This window comes from Pestalotiopsis fici, assembly GCF_000516985.1.
Source record: "Pestalotiopsis fici W106-1 unplaced genomic scaffold PFICI_Scf_9, whole genome shotgun sequence".
In the NCBI taxonomy this organism is placed as follows: domain Eukaryota; kingdom Fungi; phylum Ascomycota; class Sordariomycetes; order Amphisphaeriales; family Sporocadaceae; genus Pestalotiopsis; species Pestalotiopsis fici.
The window spans coordinates 173998-196894 of record NW_006917099.1 but is presented as its reverse complement, the minus strand read 5'-3'; the positions used below and the strand labels follow the sequence as shown (position 1 = coordinate 196894).

Below are 22897 nucleotides of genomic sequence, written 5' to 3'. Positions count from 1 at the left end.
AATGGTTTGCGACGAAACATCAATGGTTCTCAGGGTATAGGGATTGCGCATTCGTCTTGGGGTTTGCATACTATATAGAGCTGAAAAAGACACGAGATAGTCTGCCGCTAGGTTGTAGGCGCAGCGATTAATGAAAGTTCCAGTCCTGGCACTGATGAAGTGACGAGAGTTTGCGCATCCTAGGTATGTATGTTACACGTGAAGGGCTGGACCGGATCTGTTCGGATTTGACACAGACTTACTCGTCATGTCTTTGAGGCTCAAGATGGCGCAGCAACGCGCGCGTGTGCTGTGTGCAGAGTACCTATGTGCATGTGTGCTGCGCCCAGCTGAGTTGCAAAGACTTATGGTATGTACTTGGTCCCTGTTCTGCGGCAACTATTCGGAAAGGAATCCGAAAAATCCTCAGCCCCATTCAATGATGCACGCTGGTCTTCAGCACTGGCGCTGTAACCACGAAGGGGGGACTGACCCCCGTAGAAAGGATTTTCCTGCGCGCAAAACATGACGTTGATCCTTTCTTGGTTGGCGTTCGCCCAATTGAAAGGACCAGCCAATGCGACAAGAGGATGCTTCTTTTTTGTTATTTCATTCTCTGCTGGGGGACAGTAAGCACACGCAGTACGCCCATGCCCATATGTCTGCAGGCATATTCCCTTGGGTCATGTACCTAGTCAGCAACTCAATTCCTTAAAATGTGGTCGCTGCAGCCCTGCTTTTCTCTGTCTCTCTCTTTTGAATAGATGGGATTCTTCTGCCTCAACCATGACATCTTATTCCTAATTTCCTTTATCTTTTCCCTTCTTGTTTGTCTACCCTTTCCCCCCCCCCCCCCTTCTTGTCCGGGAAATTTGGTTGATATATTGCCTATGCACTGAGAACCCACCGAAGACTATAGAACGCTTCTTACCCTCACTTCGTCTTTTTCTCTCTCCCGGTTGGCTCGGCGATTTGCTTCTATTTTTGGCACAGCCCTGGGTCGACCTTGAAGACTTGGGCGATCTTCAACAACACCACCATAAACTTTGTCGGGCATCCGAGCTGCGGAAATCAATTCATTTGTTTTGAAAGAATCCGAGAAGGAAAAAAAAAAAGGGAATCTGGAATGAAAAAGATGGAGGTACCGAGGACGACATATTCCACCATGCCCACAGTGCCGGCCCCAGCCATGGTATACGGACCAGATTACGCGGGCGTCAGGAATGAACAGCCGGTAAGCCCATCTACCGGGTCATGGACTGCAAAATCCCAAATCGGAGCAGTGATTGCTTATCTGTTTTTTGCTATAAATGATTGATACTGACATTTACTCTATGGTTACAGAGGCCGATGCAGCCCATGATGATGAGACAATCGGACGAGGAAATGGGACTTCGGGGCGGCGGAGCAGGTGTAAGTTTAACCATCATATCCCTTGGAGCCTCCAATCTGGAAACACATGCTATATTGAGGTCAGAAGATAGTATTGATTGCTAACATGGTTCTTTCCCCCCGCGGTAGTCTGTCTGCTGCGGTATTTGTACCGGACTTTGCTGTGCCGAGTTGTGCGACTGTTGCTGTTGTTGCTGCTGTTGAGAGAGGCACAATGCGCCACGACTTGACGAGGACAAGGGCAAATAATTTGCAACGGACCCAAATGTTTTGATGAGTTTGGGGAATCAGATATGGATAGATCAACTGTTGAGTTGGACACGGACAGGATCATCACAGCGAAGGCGTTTTGGGCGTGCGTTTTACTTTCTCAGAATCATGAATATTTCCACCTGATTTATGTGTACCACAGGTACAGTATTGATAGACAGCATTTCCAAAGACGAATCATAGATGTCACATTTGGCTACAGCCATCAATAAAAAGATTTCCCCAAATTGGGATAATTTCAAGTAGATATGAAGCGCTCGTTGGCCACCTTGACATGACTTAGACAACGCAATCATATTGATTGTGCTGAAAAAACGTGCCTCAAAACCAAAAGGTGGAAAAAAGCTGAGGAGTCATTTCAGCACAACAATGAAGTTAGAGACTCAACCCCAGAAAAAAGTGCCCAGAAAACTCGCACCACTGATGGCCAATAACATGGTGATTGCAACCATTTCTTCGAACAGGATGAGGTTATCAATGATGATGCATTTGAACATCGTCTGGATTGTGAAGGTGATAGTTCCACATAGTCATAATGTAGGCACAATGATTGCCTTTTGGTATTACAGTAAATGCGCCGTTTGATGTAAAGATACACTGCCATGTAACAACTGTCGCATGATGCTCCTAGGAGTTGGGATTCGTCGCATCGCATCCACCAGAAAGAGGAGTGTGTCCCAGATTCCGCTCAGCGCCACCGATCAAGGAAACTTGCAAACCTTTTGAACGAAACCCAAGCCATATTTCAAATCAAGTTTTCAGGAGAATATCACCAAAATCGTTCAATGATGATTGCAGCGAGGGGCGCATGCAGTGATTGGTCAAGGCACCGAGACAGAATTCCACCGTAGCCTGGCACTTATCTTTATATGCACTAAAGATCACGATAAACAGCACAGAGGGCAAAACCAGAAACACTTGGGAAAAGCACCACGGCATACATTTAAGCTTATATACCCTCGGCGGCTCAAAGTTCTATCGGATTCGTCGGCAAAGTTGCGACATGTTTGATCGACCTCCCGTCTCCTTTTCTCTTGGCATTCCCGACCCCCCTGCCACGGGCCGAGTTCTCCTGCCCTGGCTTTGACACTCCGATCAAACAGGGAGAGAAAAAGACGCCGGCAATAAACTGTCCGCTCTTTATGCATTGGAAAACGAAAAAGCTTAAGTGGATTTGACGTGGCACATAAGGTACAGGGTTTTTATTCACCGAGAGGTTTCATTGGCTTGGCAATATATGCTTATTCTTCTACTGTTTCTTTGATTGGGTATCTAGTATTGTCACTGCCTGGCAATGACAGCGATTCGTTTGCTTTTTGATCCCTCAAAAGCCTTTCAACTATATGATTGTCCATGATCAGATATTAAAGAAAAATAATATGGAAAAAAGAAAACTCCAAGGGACTCGAACGGATCTACCGTCAGCAGAGGATCTTCCAGGATCGCCCGTTAATTCCCAATACTCTTTTCCCATGGTAGAAACAGGAGACACCAGCACCCGTGGACCCAAACTCCTTTTTCGTGAAAGGCATCAAATAGATCTAATGAGCATCGATGATGATAGAGCCCACTTAGGCTGCAGGCGCCGGTGGTACGATGGTGACGAACCCACCCTGGGCAGGAGCCGCAGGAGTTGCAGCCGCGGGAGTAGTAGCCACGGCGGGAGCAGCTTCGACCGGTGCCGTCGCCACGGCTGGTGTAGCTTCAACGGGTGCGGCCTCTGCTGGTGTAGCCTCGACAGGCGCAGCCTCTGCTGGTGCCGTCGCAACGGGAGCGGCTTCGGGGGCGGGAGTAGCAGCGGGAGGAGCTGCAACTTCTGTGGCCGCAGAGGTGGCTGAAGCAGCAGCCGTCTCGGTCGCGGCCGATGATGCCTTGGCCGCGTCACCTCCCTTGTCCTTGCCATCCTTGTTGTCATTGTTCTTGTTGTCGTTATTCTTGTCATTGTTGTTGTTGTTGTTGTCGTTATTCTTGTTGTCGTTATTGCCGCCATTGTTGCTGTTGTCAATGATGATGATGGCTCCGGCCTGTGCTGCGGCAAGCTGAGCAAAAGACTGGTAGATCGCAGCGCCCGCCAGCTGGAAGAAGCCGCTGGACTGCACACAGTCGCTAAGGAAGGCACCCGAGTCCTCAACAAACAGGCTGTTCTGGTTCGGGAGGATGATGGCGGCCGGGTCGGCAAAGACCTGGCTAATCTTGGGTGCCTGGGCGCCGGCGGGAAGAATGACACTCTGGTTCAGCTGGCCAAAGGGGACGCTGGCGTCGAAACCCGCAATCTGGGGCGTACCAGTAGGGGAGGATAGAATGCTCGCACCGTCCAGTGTCTGAGCGGCTGCCTGGATCGTCATGGTGGCGGCCTCTGAAACCATGATCACCTGTTGGGACTCGGGTTTGCCATTATCAGCTAGAAGCTGCTTGACCAGATACCTGTTGGATGCATCCTTTGAGCGCTGGTCCACAAGCGTCTGTACTGTCACGATGACAGTGTTCTACACCATGTAATATTAGCCTCGGCACAAGCTGGTGTGGATAGCATTGTTGACTTACGACCTGGTTGAAGCGGGCCTTGAAGTGGTTGACACGAATATTGTTCTTGATGGTTTCCAACTGGGTAACAAGAGCAACCTCGGCTTGTACGAGAGCGGCAAACTCTTGCTCAATAATCTGTTGTTGTGCGGCCAACTGGTCGAGGTTCTGATTAACAATGATAATGTCCGTCTGTTGAACTTCTTGCACAATTTGCAGAGGCTCTCTCTTTTGAGCCCTCGAGGTCCGCTTCAGTCCGCGCTCGGCTGGTGCTGTCGAGGTGTTAGTCCGATATGCTCAGCGATCATGTAGGCGATCATCCTGCTTACCAGAGGCGACCAGCGATGTGAGGCCCAATAGGGCGGCCCAGGTATATGTCAACTGCATCTTGATATCTGAAGAAAAGGCACTCGTCTAGAGGCGAAAAGAAACAAAACCTATCAAAGGAATGATGACGGACTCAACCCGGTTATTACAAGAAAAAAGAACGATGCTGCCACTGGGGCGCTTCAAAAAGAAGTAAAGGAAGGTCGAAGCGGGAGAGACTGAGGAGGTAGCGATCTTACGATGAGCAGATAATGAGATCTTCATCAATGCCGTCAAGCAGGCGGGCTTTTAGATATATACTTGCCCAAAGATCGCCGTAGTCGACGTCTTGATCTCACCGGATGATGTGCCATCCGCTCGATATCCAGCTCCTGGACCAAACAGGACCCGCGGATCCCCAATGGGGAGGAGCAATTTGTTTGACCGGGGGTATTCTATACAGAGCTGCCCAGCTATACAGGAGCTCTCGTTGGAGTTAATGGGACGGCATGTGTATATGTGAACGCCCTTGACGCTGGGCAATTCCACAAACAGTATCGGGACCCGAAGCTCTGTTCGCGCCGAAAAGTACCAGGTCATGGAAATAAGCACTTTTAGCAGAAGGAAACAGGAACACTAGCTGCTGATACTGACCATCTCAGGTACACCTACATGAGGCTCTGCGACCTTGGCGACAACGAGCCCAGGATGCAAAGGATAGTGGGGTCGTCTCTACCGATGAAGCTTCTTTTCTCTTGCGACGAATCATCTGAGGAGCATTTTGGATGGCAGCAGCTTTGACAGGAGTCATCCCGCTGGGCCCCTCCCCGCTGAAGCCCCGTGCAAGGAGTTTAAAATCGTCCATAGCAAGGGGGTATTAAGGTAGAGCTGCGCCAATAGAGCTCTGAGAAGATGCCGGAGACCCCTGCAGAGACCCCAAGAGACCCTTGACCGACATGAGACCCACGCGAAACGAGCCCCATTCTCGAAATACTCGTGATTCTCGTAAGAGTTCATGCATTTCTCTTGACAATATGTGCCGCTAGCCGTTGAGTTGCAAAAAAGTAGAGGACCAAAATGTTGTCGTGCTTGGATGCGCAATAGGAAACTCAACGATGGTTGCACTCCGCTCAGGCAACATGTAGCCGCCGTCTTCCGCTGCAACTGAGCAGCTTCTTGGCCGGTCCACCGCCAGCATCCGCCGAGAGTTTTATGATGATGGGCACTTCTTTATAAGGGCTGGCCATGTCGCTCGCACCTCTGTTCATTTTCAGGGCCTGATGTGAGTCGCCATGTCTTGTCTGAATAGTTCACAGAGATACCAGATGACACTGGCACGTGCAGACAAGCGAGCAATAACTCTATTTGCTGGGTCTCGGAGCACCGTGTCAAACTCGACCGCATTGGGTATCACCGGCCGAACGTCCAGCTGCCGGCAGCTTATAGGATTTTTTGGTTCTATACTTGGACATGCTAGAGAGCAAAATGTCACGCATGCAGGTATACCTCGCTTACTGCGAATATTCTGTGCCGTCCAATCTAGGTTGTTTCTTCAAATAGCGAAACAAGAGAGGCTGTGTGGGTTTCAACCCATCGCCAAGTCTAAAGTGACGCCTTCATCACTGGATAATGACTTCAGACCAGAAAAAGTGCTGCAACTTCTCTCTTCAGATCGGACGACAAGAGGCTCATGGCCTAGATTGCACCACAGGGGAATAATGCAGGATGGTGGTTTCAAAACTCCTTGTACATGTGCTCGTCTAGAATCGTCTACCCTGCATGCAAGCAAGTAATGTTGGTCTTTCGAAAAGGTGTACGTGGATGTAGTTGCAAATCATTTGCGTGTTATAAGCCTCCTCAGAGGGATGAATCATGTTTGCATGAATCCGCCGACTGCAATGGGAAGTTCTCCATTGCAATGTAGGACCGAACTTGCACATGAAGAAGATCTCTTCTCGGATTATTTTGGATCATTCGCGCAAACCTTTGCTTGGATGAGGGTGCAAGCCCTGGAGAGAAGCGGAATCATTCTTTCATAGTAGGATCACAGAGTTGTTGTGGATTCGTGGTGATTGGATTCGTTCTCGAGCAAGAGCCGCCATGGAAACCCTAGAATACCTTCCAAATTGTTTGCAAATAGGGAGGGAGAATATATTGACGTCATGGTATTCAGATGAATAGTCATGTGAGAGGCTCCAGCAGCTGATTGAAATCACACAGAGAGACCCAAAAGATGCACGTGTAAGTGAAGGATTTTCTCGATTAGTATTTTTTATTTTTGTTTAGGCATTCGTTCATTTGAGGGAACGACGATGTGTTGAAACGATACGATCAATTATTTGGTGGTGATCGGTCCGTTGAACTGTTGGGTTGAAAGGTTCAATTTTGACCCAGAGCAAGGTCGAAATACTGCTGCTAGTTGGGAAGAGACGATGGCCAAGGACCCATTTCCATTCGACCATACAGACTCAATCTCCACCCAGTTGAGTAATTCTCGTAATAAGTCGGTCTGGTTTCAGCCTTACATTTCTCCCGCCAACCAAAAGCATAATGAAAATTTCCTGGCAGCTACAGGATCTGTGCATCTCTAGTTCTGATTTGAGTTTTGGCTTGAGAGGCGGTCTAAATGTCGGAACCAAACTGTTGGAAAGTTGGAAAATAAGCGGTGGCTGAAAGCCCAAGCTTTATGCTGCCCCGAGAGCCGGCAATCTCTGTTTTAGAAAGCTTCTTTTTCTTCGTCCCCGGATTTTGCTTGCTTGCTTGCATTTGGGTCCCAGTTTATTCGGAAGTGCCGTTGAAGAAGGCATATGCTGGCCGTCTCGGGCAGTCTTACCTGGACTTTTTTGCACGCTTGGGTCTTGTTGCCCAAAGTCATGCCCGCCATTGCATCGCTCGGGTTTAAACCCGCCACAGGAAAAGTCGGCAGGCCAAGACAAGAAAGACAACGGAAGGAGTCGTGCCGAAGGCCAAAGGCCTGGATTATCAGCTGAGGCACCCTGAGATGTTTGCATCTTGATTGGTAAAAGAGCCAAGCAGAGAAACACAAGCATGGGGAAAATCTATTGAAGGGAAACAAACCCCATGGTTTGGTGGCGCATCTCACGCGATTGATTCGCCGTCAACGTCTGTCGCGAATATGCCTACTTTTGCTTACTCAACCTCGAAGTATATCCGAGTTGGGTCTAAGCTGCGCCTCATGGTAACGTTAATGGACAAATAGATTAACACGGACTGCAAGAAGATCGATAGTTTTCAGGTTCTCCAGAGAATAACGTTTGGCTGGGACTACGATAGTTCTGACAGTTCAAGTAAAGTTGGGCTGATCGCTGAGGCACGCTGAGAGCCTTTTTTTTTTCAGCCCTCGGCGGACCTCACCACTTAGGCGGCCGCTCGCTAGGAAGAAAGAAGAATGGGGCTGCCTGAGCACTGTCCCACCTGAGGATGGGGCGCTTTGGGTTCTTTTTTTTTGTTTTTTTTCCCTACCTGTCTCTCTTTCCCGTCACCGTCTCCAGAAAACCGATCGTGAACAAGGTTGGCGATCAAGATCTCCCGCCAGCCCGCATCTAAGGCAAAGGCGCGGTCCGCTGATAGGGCATGGTTATGGATATCTGGCAATTTGGTCCTCTGGAGCCCCACCGCAAGCACAACTGCCTTGGCTATTAGTTCAATACGAGTCAATTCCACATTATGTCCGCAAGAGATGTCTTTCTTTTATTCGCTCTGGAAGCGGGATTGGCGACGTGCGTAAAGCGCGAATTTCCCTTTCTAGTGAGACATTGCTCCACATTGCCATGGCTTTTTCCTGTTATCCATCAGTTTTGTCAGGTTCCAATTGTCAAATGGCATCCTCGCGCACACCAGGGCAAACGGTTTCCATGAATCATGATCACGGATTTTGGCCTTGATCTCCAAAAGATAAGAACCTCGAGGGCAATCATCTGATCTATCAGTACAGGTGGGACGGATCCTCAACACGAACCGTTCCAACCCTAATACCGAATGAAAACAAACAGAAAGAAGGGAGGGGAGGGGGGTCATCTATCAGATAGACTATAGTGCACACTGCACATCACCACCCCCCACCCCGCACGCACGGGGTTTTGTTAAGGAAATGGGTCGGGTGGCATATTGGTGGCATCCAAGCACACCGTCCCCTAGCGAATAGGCGGTCGCCGTCAGCCTGCAAGCCATTGAGCGCCATCCAGCTAGGTGCTAGTCCCACTGATTCTTAGCATTCTTCTCTATTCTGGGAGCACACTAACACACTATCAAGGTTGATAGCTCAAAGCGACCATTACGAATCGCCGGTGGCTGGTAACGCAGCGCACATCTTTTTTATTTTCCTCACAAATCCTCAACGGTAAAGGAACGGAACGAGGAGGGACCGAAAAATAACAAACAAGGCTCCAGCCTACCAGTATGCGAGAGCGAAGGAGGGGGAAAAAATGACTCTCACGGCAAAAGATGAGGCACAAAGGTGATCATGTACCCCATTCCATGGTGATACTGACCAACGGCAGACAAGACTCTAATGTCTGTCGTTGTCTTTTACAATGTAGCCCTGGATATCTCTGATCAATCATGAGGCCTGTCTTCGTCTGCAAGAGATCGTACATCCGTCGCGGCCGGGGGAGCGGCAAGGCAAGGCAATGCAAGGTACGCTGCACAAAAACCTCCATAGACGGCTTCGTTTCTTGTCGATCTGCCATTATGTAGGTTGGCATAACAAATCAAGCTGCCTCTGGGATGCCATGGGCCCGAAACCTTGACCTTTGAGCATGACTTGTCTTTTTGAGCCTCGTGCATCCAAGTGTAACAATCACTACGCTCCCGTGTGCGCGGCAGCTTCGCAAAGCTTTGGAGGCTGAGTGTGTGCGACGCGGTCATCTGGCCTACCTGAGGGTGGCCTCAATGTCTTACCTAGCCTGGGCCAAGTGCGTATTTCCCTGGTTGGTTGCAACGACGCTTGCTCTCTCTCTCTCTCTCATCCATCCTCGCAGCTAGATGCCTCCTCCCCCCCGTACGTATACCTTTTTTGACCTGCCTGCTACCTACCCTTACCTACCTGGACCTGGTAAGAAATCGACCAGCCTTTTAAGTTTCCACTCACATCTTAGCCATCTTACCCACCCTGTTTGGACGCGTGATTCCGTTTCTGGCAATCCCCTACCAAGGAAACCGGCAAGACAAGCGTTCACCGTGGCACAGACTCACACATTTTCTCGCCCGCTTCACGTCCACTATAATCAAGTTAGTCAGTCACCCTTCGAGTCAAAGTCAGGTAATGGAACCCCCCCCTTGTCACTGTGGGGATCCCTCCCAATGCGCGCCGAGGCGGGATGACCGCCCAATAATCAGGCTGCCTACTCACAAGGCAACCTGTTCATATTGGGCAATGACTGACTGCGGGACTGGGATGGGAACACCTCTTACCGGGATTATTAGTCCTCATCGTAGGGCGGGCGGGGGCGTAGATCCTCTCCTCTCTTCTGCCTATCAGGTATCTAAGTAACCTGCCTGCCTACCAACCAACCCAACTTGCCTAGTCATGATATAGATATAAGAATGCCGCCACCGCCGTGTCTTGCTTGCTGAGACGACTTTTGTTTCTTTCGACTCATCCCCATTTTCCGCGTCTGAGATTTCGTCAACGGTCTCCGGATTTCCTTTTCGTTTCCATCCTGGACACAACAGCTTGAGCCGGCTGAAGCCCGGCGGCACTTGTTAGATTGCGGTCAACAACGAATATCGCAATATTCATACAAGAAAAGAAAGACAAAATAAAAATAAAATATTTGAGCACGGAATGGTATACATCCACCTGACCCATTTCCATATCGAGTTCTATTAAGAACCTTATAACAACAACAATAACAACAACTATACAAAAGCCAGAGCCATGCCTTACTTCCCAACCAGCACGCTCTCGCCACTACGGCCAGGCTCCTGGCCGGCCTCGCCCGGTCGTCCTACTACTCCCCAGCTGGACGAGGATGAGTTCACCGACGAGGATGACCTCGACATGCCGCTATTGCAGCGAGACCCTCTAAGGTACTTTCTCACCCCGGCCACACCCGAGGACGAGGACCTCGAGTTCCAGTTCGACTTTGATGCTGGTATCGAAGATGCAAACAAGCCGCAAGAGATCATTCGCAGCGTGAGCCCATCCACCCTCGATGGTCTCAAGTCATACAAGGCCAAGGGCAAGGGTGACAAAAAGAACAACAACAGCCAACATGACTGTGCCATCCTCGATAGCGACTCGGACGATGACGAGGACTATGTTCGCTTCCGGCCCAGCAAGTCACTCCCGCTTGGTCTTCCCGACCTTGGCATCGAGAGGCCCAGATCGGCCGGCGCCTCACCCGGCAGCGGCAGCAGTCTCGAGTCCATGCTATCGCCAGACTCATTCCACGTGGGCTCGCTGCGCGGTCGACCCTCTAAGCGGTTTGCGCCACCGCCGTCTCGACGTACGTTTGGCCACACCCGGTCGCGGAGCGTGCCCCTGCTACGCCGACACTCGTGGCGCGAGCCTAGCCCCGATGTCTGGTCTATCGAGGAGGAGCCCGAGAAGGAGACACTGAGCGAGCGGGGCCTCAGCACCGAGGACTTGGAGGCATACTTCCAGGAGCACAAGACGGCTCCCATGCAGATCCCTACCGTCGCGGGCAAGCCGATCAAGAAGGTCCGCTTTGTGCTGCCAGGCAGGGAATCTTACCACTAAATTGTCATTTTCTTTTCTTCATACTGGATCATCACACTCTCAAGGACGGACGCGGATGAGAGGAAAGGGTCAGGGCGGGTACTCATTTGCATTTACATGGCGTCATCATTTTTCTTCTTCTCACTTTCTCTGTCTTTCCTTGCTGGCAAGTTTTATATCATACTGCATTTGCATTTGCATTGGTCTGGTTTATACAGGCATAAGGATACCATGGTCGCAGGTTTTTGGATTTAGAGTAACAGAATGGAAGAATGGGCAGAATGGCAACATTCACCAAACGGACGGACACACTGCATCTACACATCTCCTAATAGTCTTAACCCACACGAATATACCACACTGTTTGATTTTCTTTCATGATTGGTGCCCATGTCATTTATTACGTGACGATGATCTTTTCCGGTCAATTTTTTCACCACAAATCGTCAACAAGACCATGCCACGAAAACAATGTATAATCTAATCTGCCAGCCACGAGGTTCGCTCGAGACCATATCCGTACACAGCTATTGGGCTGTACTCGTGTCCTAGCCCGAGATCAGCATCAACCAGCCGAGATGCGCCAAGTGCCACCGGCACAATAAGCCTTACGGACGTTTTCGGACAAAAGGTGAAGCTAGAGAATTCCATATTGGGAATCCTGCTTCTCGCGGGGCCGGCCGGTCAAGCACAGCTGTTGTGTAGCACATGCCGAGTCAATCCTCAGACGGAGATAGGAGACCGCACTTATTTTTTTTTTCGATAGATCAATTCCAAAAAGAGCGAATAGGTGATTACAAAAGATGGTGGTCAGAGTCGGCACCCGCCTCAAAGGTGGTACAAGATGAGGTGATACAAAAACAAAAAGATAGCTTGGCCGTTTTGGGAGTCGCAGGGTGTCTCGTGTTCGGGAATGGCGCACATTATTCATCCATTTTCGGAGAGAGGGTGGCACAATGCGAACGGAATACAAACACTTCCCCCCCAAATCTAGGTTTCATAGATTGCATTTGCTACACCTGAAAACGACAAGAAGGCAAGAAATCACATGATAGCCGTCGGACGCATGCTTACATATATCCCAACAAGGAAGGGTATACTTGGCGTTGGAGGTCTTCCCCCCCCCCCCAAGCCACGTTCTTTCGCGGCCTCGGTCTCGCTTCTAGTAGCTTTTAAGAATCTCACGGGCCGGCGCATGGTGCTAAAAGCTGACTTTGATCTCTCACCCTCGCTTTTTTATCTAATCCGACCCAGCTTCTCGGGTCCTGCGGCGTTTCGTTCTGCGCCCTGCTAAACTATTATAGTGCATATATATAATTGTCAGATGGTGGATTATGGTTCCCATACACTGGGGTGTGCTTGAGCACACGGATCAACACCATGGTGTTCAGATAGATGTACCTCGTCAAAACTGGAGGCGCAGAACATAGATCAACACATCACACAATTGACACCCATATCAGACCAGTTTAAACTCCAATAGGCAAGCACCACCTTGATCAACAATTAGTAAATCTAAATTCTTACCAGTCGTCCAAGATGGTGGTTCTACTAATAATCGTGCTTGGCGGCGTCTATAAGCCTGCCTCGATAAATATGGGTCACAAGACGACAAGGTTGTCATTTTCGGAAGAGGAACCCGCCATTCATGTACCAGTGAGTTTTGCACACGGATGGAAATAACTGCTGCATATGCACTCGTATATCCGCTTATAGATAACACTTTGGTAGGAATTCCAACCATGCGCATCAAGCCGATCGGCTCACTCCAAACAATGCGCTTGTCTTGTCATCATCGAACTCCTGCAAAGCTATCAGGAGTTGGGCAAAAGCTCCCTCCATTCTCCCTTTTATCTGTCTGAACTGCTCCGAATCCCCACCAAAGATGTTGGCCGCCTGGTCGATGACCTGATTTGTCTCTGCTCGCACCCCTTCGATGCCATCACTGAACATCCGCATCTCCTCGTAGCTCACGTTGCCCGCGGTGAGCGGATAATGCCACGTCTTTGGACCATAGGTCTTTTCGTCACTCTCGGAAGTGGACACAACGGGTCGTGTGTACAGGAGAGGGTTGGGCGATTTCAAGGTCAGTTCTGCTGTTTCCTCTTTGATAATGGCGTTTTGGCGGGAGCGATGGATTGATAACGGTATAAACTTGTTCGGTTTCGAAGGTTGGGCTGGACAGGCATGCCAGTGCGCCCCATGACGAAATCGGGGGAGGGCCACTGTTTCGACTGGTGCTCTTAACAGCGGGTGGATCAGAGAAGCAGCTGCGGAGGAGGACGGTATTGAGCTACTTCTTTTTGGCGTCGAGCTGAGCGGTTCATCCAATGCGGAAAATTGCCGTGCGCGAAGAGTGATTGAAGTTATCGCCTGTAGGTAGAAACGCGGCCTCTTGTTAGGAAGCGTGGGATAGATTGTCCGAAATGGACCAAAAGAGGCAAACGACTTACAAAAGGAGCGACCACCGAACCCGGCGGGTTCGACGAGCGCAAGTTGACTAGAAGAGTCGCCTTGTGCTTCAGTGGGATGTCACCAAGGCGTAGAACAAACGGCTCGTTAGGTCGGGGGAGCAGCTCAATGAGTAGCCACTCTTGGCGGAGTAGGGTTTTTGTCGAGTTGTGAAGATCCTGCGTTGCAGATCATACATGTCAGTTTTCTCAAGATCTAAAGAGGAAGGAATCTCACACCCGGAGGGTAGGGGGCACATATGATTTCCTTACATTTGGAGGGTGCATCTGCACCTCGACGATGACTTTCTGGGACCCGACATCCACTGCGGCGGCCATGGTAGAGAAACGCTGCGCGACAACCAAGAGAATCAAGTCTGACGGGCAGGGCAGCACATCTTGTAGCCACGTCCATATTGTCCAGTCCCCCTTGAACGGCGCAACAAAGAGGCCCCCCTGTGAATATGCCTCAATATCAAATAAGAGAATAGGAGCAGGAGTGTGAATCATGGGGCTATAAGAAGAAACAGTGGTCAGCAAATCTTTACGACTTCGTCCCTAAACCACCCTGGTAAACCGCAGTCAACAGAGCTTATACGCACCATTCACTGATAATGAAGCACCGCTTTGGCTCGTAGCTGATGAGTGAATCGTCCAGTGGTACTCGGAGCGAGTATGATAGGTCTTGTTTACAGTACGCCCATGCTTCTGGCGCCTCGCCCAATGCATTCAGTCTGGCTGGATCCGCCCCTTTCCGTAACAGAAGCCTCAACATCTGCCTGCCGTCCGCGGAGCGAATATATGTCTCGCCCACCATGAACTGCTTCTCCTTGTAATGACTCGAAAAGTACGCAGAGCGTCGCTGCACATCCACAAACTTGCTTATGTTCATCTCTATCTCGCCTACATCGGGCCGGACGCTGAGACAGCCTGGCAAATGGGCAAGCTCGAGGTCGAGAGCGCGCGGGCCTCCTGCGGCGTCGTTGTCGCGCCGCGAGCGCGCAGCATCGTCGTAGAAGGCAAGTACAGCATCGTAAACAACTGGATCTTTGGTACGCCGGAATAACAGGAAGGCATCATGCCCGGGCGGCGTCTCGTCTGAGACAATGCGCTTGTACACTGGGAAAAGGAGTCGCAATATATCGATCATCGACCCTGGTGGACGGGCTGGAGGGGAAGAAGAAGAAGAAGAAGAAGAAGAAGGAGATGGAGGTGGAACAATCGCCTTCGCAAAACCCGTCTCAAATGCTGCTGCAAACTTACCCCCCTTCTCTATCGTTCCTGGCGGCAAGGTAAGCGGATGCATGATCCGGATCACGCCTTCTCTTTCATCGGGCGGTTGAATCATGTCACTACTCTGCCACCCGTTGGCCGCCATATATGCGAGATGTAATGGCGTTGATCCACGAACATCGAGTGCGTCAATTTCTGCGCCGTGCTGGATCAGGAGCTTAACCGCAGGCAGGTTCTCCCATAACGCGGCATGGTGCAGCGGCGTACGATTGTCCTCGTCGCGCGCCCGAACCAGCGTGCTGTCGTGCGCTAGGAGGATTGACAAGATCTCGAGCTGCTTCGCCGACTTGAAGTCTGCGCAGGTGTGCGACGGCGTCACGCCGAACCTCCCGTAGTCTCGGGTCCGCACGTCCACGCCCTGCACCTTGAGCAGTACTTCGACGAACTTGACGCGTCCGAGCACAACTGCAAGGTGCAGAGGCGTTAGAGTGTATCTCGCGGCAATCGCAAGAGGTGCATTGACATCGCCACCCTTTCCGAGTACAAATTTGACTGTCTCAACGCAATCCGTCAGCACCGCGGAATGCAGAGGAGTCCAGCCAAAGGGTGCCGCCAACTGTCGCATACTACCGAGGCTGCCACGAGCTGCCGCGAGAATCGTGTTAATCCCCATGTATATCATAAGGTGCGTGTCTGACAGCTTCAGCGCCGCATCGCGGGCGGCACAAATCTCCGTCGGGCTCGCCATCCCAGCATACACCTTAAGGGCATTTAGATGGACGTCATTACAACTGAGTACAAAGTCCTGGACGGTCTCGGGTTGGTCCACGGCCATCTGGCGGTAGACTGCGATCACGGCGTCAGGCATCGTGAGCGCGAATATCTTATACTCGGGGCGTGCGAGGTAGAGAGCTTCGAGCATCTCGGACGATAGAAGCATCAGTGCAGCCCTTTTATAAGCAAACGGAAGGGTGGGAAAGTCTGGCGTTGTAAGAATCATGTGGTATAGTTGCTGCGAGAGTGCGAGACGCAAGTTAGCCGGCAGGGTGTCAGGCGTGTTGAAAGTGTGGTAGACTTGGTTCATCGTGAGCAGGGCCACACGGTCATGGTCGACGATCTGAGCAGACAGATGAGTCTATTCGTAACGTGAATGTGATAAAGTATAGAGCGGCAACTCAAAAGACTTACCTTACCCCCTAGCTTGGTTGTTCCAAACGGCAAAAACTCCTCTTGGTTGGGGCTGGTGTCGGTTTTGATGTTTTCCTTGCTGTTCGCCTTGCCGTTGTTCGGCCTCCAACGAGTCAGAACACTTTTCCGCCAGCTGCCCTTCTCTTTAGACTTCTGGCGGGGTTCTATATCAAAGATCTCCTCCACCCTCGCTACACTTTTCCATCGCTCTTCCGGGTTCAGTCTCAGACACCCCCAGAATAGCTTGCCTATTCCGACCTCGAATGTTGACCCCTCCAGCTCGTCAGCCGACGACTCAATCGCAAACATGGCCACGCAGTCTCTTTTGTCCAGCCTCAGCGCCTCGGCTTCCTTTGTGGACATTGCGCAGAAAAGACTGAGACCTTGCATCAATGTGAAATATGTAACCAGTCCGAATGAGTACACATCTCTCGGGCTCTTCGTCGCATGTGCCCTCATCTTCTCACCAGCGGATTTCAGGCACTCGGGCGAATTCCACAGCTCAGTGCCGCCCCGCGGCGCATCTCTCGAAGTTGACAGCCCGCTCATCCCGAAGTCGGTGATCTTGGGGACGACGTGCCGCTGAAAACCGTCCTCGGCCGGAAAGAGCAGCACGTTCTCCGGCTTCAGATCCGCGTGCACGACGCCGAGGGAGTGCAGCGCAGCTAAGCCTCGGGCGATGCCCTTGACCAGGTCGATTCGAGCCTCAAGATTCACAGACACTATTCCGCGGCCGGTACGAGAAGAATCCAAGTAGCTTGCCAGATCCGGCGTCTCGGCCATCGCAGGCTCGAGCAGGAGAATTGGAGCGATGAAAAAGTCCGCGTTTGCAGCGACCGTAGGGAGTGGGGAGGCGGAGGCGGAGGCGGAGGTGGAGGATGGGAATATGTGGGCCTCATCAAATATAACTCCGAGCACCCGTGCCACATTCTGGTGCCGGCAGCGGGCCATAATCTCCAGCTCAAAGAGCAGGTCGTGCATGGCGCGCGCACGCAGGATCGCGGCATCGCTGCCCGGCGCGCACACCAGTGGCCGGAGCGCCTTGTAGCTCTTCAGTGCGACACGCACTGCCGGTCGTGAGGGCGGCGTCCATTCCCCGATCCGCACGTCGCTGAAGGATCCCGAGCGGGGCGGTGCGGAGGCCGCGGCCGTTGTTGATACCTCGGCGATTGGCGCGATCCGCACGTTATTCCGTGCCAGTGTAAGCAGGAGCCGCAGGATATCAGGCTCTGGGGGAGCTGAGTCTGCAGAGGTAGCGTACCATTGTTGGGGCAGCGTAAGGTGTTCGGTGGCGATATCCTGTAAAGAAGACGGGACAAGGGGGGAGGGTCGTTGGGAGGGAGAAGTGGTCGCTGATGAGGCCGAGAAGGAGGGGAGCGGGCGGCGTTGGGTGTGCAAGCTGAAGCTGGACTCTGTTGCTCTAGAGATTGTTGACATTGTCAAGGTGCCCGGGTGAGGTGACTAACGAATGCGGTCGCGTTGTATCAAACTCACTATTGAGAGACAGGACAAGGAAATGTAATTGTGGAAGATGGTACGTATTTCTATCGAGACGTAGCTCTACCCAGTCTCAGATTCGTCTTCAGGCCCAATCGATTGGCGTTGCTATCACTTATCTGCGCCTGGCCCGTCACGGGCGAAGTACTGTGTTATCAGTTCAGCGCCTTAGAGGACGTGCATATGCGGGCGGTGCGGCTGAAACGAAGCAAATATTACCACGTCCATCGCCCTGCCATGAGAACATAAGCACACCTCAACCATCTATACTGACGTTTCACGAGGATGGCTGAACTGATTGTCGGGGCAGTGAGCCTTGCCGTCGCTATACCGCCACTGATACAGCCTATCAAAGACAGCATTGCGGCGCTGGTAGTCCTCATCTCTGCTTACCGTCAAGCCGATACACATCTTGCTTACACGGTGCTTAAACTCGAGACCCATCTGCTGCATGTCTCTGAGCTCACTGACTTTGCATGCGGCAGCTACGCAGCCTTTAGTGATAATGCAAAGGCCACCTTGCACCGGCTTTTACGTGTCCTCGATGGGTTGCTTGCGGATTTCCGTGATGCGCTTGTCGGTATGACAGACGTGGAAAAAGCGTGGTTGAGGAAAGCTGGGTTCGCATTGAGGGGCAGAGGGGCCTTCAAGAAGTTCGACAGTGAGCTTCTGGACTGGGAGAGGCGTTTCAACGATGTGGTGTTTATCACGGTGCTCTCCAGCGGGCGCAAAGTCCCTGCCCTGTTCACGGCTCAAGCCAATGCTGTGCAGCGCTCTCCATCGCTTACCAGACTGCTCGACATGATCGCTCGTACGTTTCATGAGTCTGGCCCGTTGTCGTCATCACTTACCTCGGCGTCCCTATGCCTGTCGCCGCGCGACATCTCGCCTGCTGGGTGCAAACCAATCGACTATTCCTCTGTGTTGTACCACCCGCACACTGCCACCTCGCCATCGTACCTCCTGGAAACCCACGCCCTTACCCTCGCGACTGAGGCAGACGTACGCGGCATCGCTTCGTTTCTGTCCGCCTCAGATCCAGCCATTACCTCGCTCCTTGCCTGTAGAGGCTATTCAGGGTCCACCCTAAAGTACAGCGTCCCGGACGGCTACGAGGACCCGATATCTCTCCGATGTGCACTGCTGTATGGGACCGACGCAAGGACTGAAGCCGCGTACGCAAAGCACTCGCTCGACGAGCGGTTGGCGCTAATGAAGCGCCTCGCCAGCGCATTGCTGTGGGTGCACGTCGCCGGCCATGTGCACAAGTCGATACGGGCTGACAACATCATACTCTTCGGGAGCTCAATTTCTTCGGAACCCTCCTCCGCCCAGACTTCCAGACAAGGCAGCAGGGAGCGCGACTTTGAGTCAAAAGGATTCCCCCACGTGCTCGGCACATCGTTCCTTCTGGGTTTCGACCTCAGCCGCGCCGATGCGGCGACCACGTCGTATACGCGAACGGCGGACCTCCAGAACGCATACTACCTGCCTCCCGACCGCCAAGGTGCGCCAGACCGCAGATACTCCCTTCGCGACGACGTTTACGCCCTCGGCGTGCTATTCATCGAGCTTTCGCTCTGGACCTCGTTCGTGCGTTGGAACGGCGTCGCCTGGGAGCGCAATCGCGGTCTGGTCTCGGCCAGCACAAGGAAGGCACTGAGTCCCGAAGCGATGCGGGAGAGGTTTCTGGGCTTCGCGAGGAAGGAGGTGCCCCGGGCCATGGGCAGCGTGGTGGGAGAGGTGATTGTGGCGTGCCTGGAAGGGCTGGATGACGTGGGCGAGGGGAGTGGTGATAGGGAAGCATATATTAGAAAGGTGCTGGAAATGTTAGATCGGGTATCTTTGTAAGTCTTGGATAGCCGTATTTCTACAACATTGCCTCAATCTACAACTGTTAGCTATTTATAATGATCCAGAGCCTTACACCACACTAGCTAGCCTGACCCCACCAATGGATCCGTGCACCCAAACACTAGTATTTATCTGGCGATGCCGTAGCTACTCATTTTCGTAGACTTCGTCTACAAATAAATTCATTTAGCAACCCATACGTTGATGCACCGCCTTCAACTCCCGGGCTCGTGACACCTCACACTTATCCACTGCTTTTGAGCGTGTAAATTGTCCGAGATTATGGAGAAAAGAGACTAGCCCAATGTCGTACTGACGTAGTCAGTACCCACCGCAGATCACCTGCGTGGGTATATAGTCGCTCTTCAGCACCTCTCTTTTGTAGACTAGAGATCAACTCAGACAACTTTCAATGCTTCCTCGATCATCTCGTCTTCAGTTCCCCCTTCACACATCGGCTCAGGTGAGACCCAAATATATATCGAGATACCAAATCACAAAACACATGGATATGAGGTGTATTTCCAGCCTTTATCTTCACATACGACCATAGGTATTAGAAAACTCGGCATCCCGTCCGCTCTGCCCTAGATAAACTAGTAACCGCTGGATTAGTACTCAGGTGGGTGACCACTGGGGAATCCCCGGTGTTGTATGTACTTTTTTTTACTTTTTTAGGTATTGCCAGGCCCCATTGGACTGGTGAGTGACGAGTCGTCTCTTTGTAGCTGCGTGAGGTACCCTTTAGCTTGTGGTAGCGCATGGCAGTGGTGGCGTAGCGTTGGGATCTTCCGAATGTTTCATCGGTCGTAGAGAGATATCGCAACAAAAAGACTGAACTACTCCTCCAGGTTTTGCGTCGGCCTCTGAGTATTCACGGAGAAGATGGAGTCATCACCTTTGCCGAGGCAGGAATAGATCTGAAGTTGCTCCGCTTGCTCCTGGATCATGGCGTCTTTCCAAATTCTTCGAGTACCCAAACTAGAGCTGTTTGGGAGACATTCATAGCGCAAGTCGTCTCCGATACAGGGTCGCCTGGCGCAGCCTCAACACTGGAGACCTGCAAACTTATGCTATTCTATGGAGCGAACAGAACCATTACCATCAGCCATGCAGAGATCGACGTCACCGAGCTCTTGTGGGATCGGTTCCCGGACACATATGAAGACATATCAGAACTACACAATGATAGTCCAGGCGAAGAGCAAGTCATGGCATGGGGATTGATGAGCCGGTGTAGATCACTAATAAAAGGGCTATGGTGAGATTAATCCAAGAAAAAGTTTTGATGTTAGATTGCTTGTATTCTACGATGAATGAACAGCGCCGGCATGCTCAGATTTGTCACGGCCGGCGGGGCTGGTCCCCAGATTGTGTGCAGTCCTGGCGCCGGTTGTTCAATTGGAATGCTCCGCATTGCTGGTTGTAAGTTCGTCGATGTCTATGCTCAGGTCTCAGCGTATTGCACTTTTTGGTGAAAATGATAGTAGTGGTGCGTGGGACGGACCAGTGGGAAGAAGGGCTCGGGCAAACATAGGATATATATGTGAAAAAGGTATCTTCACTCACACACGACCATAGACACTAGAAAACCCGGCATCCCGTCCGCTCTTCCCTAGATTCTAGAACACTGATTCATCTTGGTGGTCGCTGACTCTGGTCCAAACATCGTCACAGTCTGCGTAGCGGACGAGATGAATCTCATCGGTGGCCATTATTCCAGTGCGCAAGTTAAAGAAAGAGCACGTAGCGCAGGATCTCTTGTCGACAGATACTTGGGCGCTGTAAGAATACTTCTTGTTGGGAATTTGCTCATTGTCGTGAGTATAGTACAGGGCCTTTGTGGTTGATACCTTTTGTCCCCTGAGAAATTGATACAGAGGTCCGTAAGCGGCTACGGACACGGCGAGAAAGCCGATCATACATTCGACCGAGGTAGTAACAAATATTGGAGCGTTGTCCCCTGCAAGCAACAAGACATATTAGCGCCATAGGTACATCGATCAGCTTAAACTCACAGCTTGGGTCTGAAGTACTTCCGAGCTTTGTAATGTACCTCAACTGAACAATACTGACTATACATGCGCTTTGAGATGATGTAAGTTACAAGCTGCAACGCGGGCAAAGCTAATAGGAGAAAGGGAAGGCATACCTGCCACCGGTTGCAAATATGATCATCAGCATCCGCTTTTTCTGAGTCGGGATCTTCAAGCTCCATACTAGCGGTAGAGGCATAGAAACGATGATTAGGTCTGTAATGATGTTGACAATATTGGCAGCCAGTCCGTATCGTCCGTAGTCGATGCATGTTGCCTGCTGTATCGTTGTGTCCCATGTCGCCTGGATGGGAACGCACTGAAGGTCACTGGCTAGGATCACCCCGGCACTGAGGCAGCAGACGAGAAATCCAACTGGCCATATGGCTCGGGAGAACCATATCGACTTGCCGAAAATGGTTCTGTACAAGCTGAGGACGCTGAGTTTCAAAAGTGCTAAAACTACAGCGTAGAGGTTCTCGATGACAATGCTAAGCTTTGAGACACGGTAAGGTCAGCGACCGGTCGTCAGTCTTGAAGCCCGAGAAGCAAGCTCGATGGCTGATGAAAGTAACTCACAATCTGCAGCGTCCGGGGGTCAGTGACGAAGACGGTGTGTCTACCACACCCAAATCGTGTAGTATTGGCGACCAAGACCTCGTTCCCAATAAAGAATGGCTGGGCAAAGTCAGTGATCCGACCTAGTACAAATATCGATGGCCAACACGAACCCAGGCAGCTATACAAAGCCAATCACTCGCATTTAGGCGGAGATGTCCGTGAAGCAGCCTCCTAGACCAGATGCGGAGCACCACGAAGATTGTAGCAAGAGGTGCGCAGACGGCGCATGTTGCAATGAGAGCATCGCCGATGCTGTCTTCATGATGCGCGAGCTGCCAAGCAACTTCTTCTCCGGTGGGGAGTTTGCGGCCTGTCATCTTGACAATAGTTTTGAGAGAGAGCAAGACGACCGTGGCACGCGAAGGACTCGCGCCTCCGGGTGCGACATTACCGGGCACAGTCGAGAGTTATACATGCCATTAACTAGGTGGCAAGATCAGCATGAATGCAGCTTGGGGTCGTGTGGCATCGGAGATTCCTCTTGCAGTCCATTTTGGGGATGCACGCCAATACACGATACTAGATTAGACATTTATGGGCGGCAAGTTCGTCGAATCTACAGCCCCTCCCCACCACCACAATCTTTTTTTTCTTTCTTTTTTTGTGGAGGGTGGGGACTACGCGATGATCTTCTCTATAATAACATACAACAGCAGTTGTTGGGCTGCGTTGCATGCTGTAAAAGCTTCTATGTGATTTGCACCACAATCTCATTGGCTCGCCATGTTTCGGCGAACTTTTCACTGAATCAAGAGGCGGCGGGTAGTAGGTAGGTTAGCTGAATGTTGTATAACCGTACATAAGATTGGCCGATCCTTTAATTGGCATTTTCCCACACGCGGCCT

The 22897-nt window shown here is 51.4% G+C and overlaps 2 protein-coding genes across 2 annotated transcripts; one reads left to right on the top strand and one right to left on the bottom strand.

The window, feature by feature from the left end:
• Positions 1 to 3212: 3212 nt before the first annotated feature.
• Positions 3213 to 4551, bottom strand: PFICI_11492 (uncharacterized protein; the record flags this gene model as incomplete). The annotated part of the gene is made up of 3 exons (XM_007840073.1): positions 3213 to 4127; positions 4186 to 4436; positions 4494 to 4551. 3 exons carry the CDS (start codon positions 4549 to 4551, stop codon positions 3213 to 3215), a joined length of 1224 nt encoding a protein of 407 aa, XP_007838264.1.
• Positions 4552 to 10369: 5818 nt separating this feature from the next.
• PFICI_11491 (uncharacterized protein) lies at positions 10370 to 11194 on the top strand (the record flags this gene model as incomplete). Its single annotated transcript, XM_007840072.1, has 1 exon — positions 10370 to 11194. The coding sequence occupies one exon, from the start codon at positions 10370 to 10372 to the stop codon at positions 11192 to 11194; it is 825 nt and encodes a 274-aa protein (XP_007838263.1).
• Positions 11195 to 22897: the final 11703 nt, after the last annotated feature.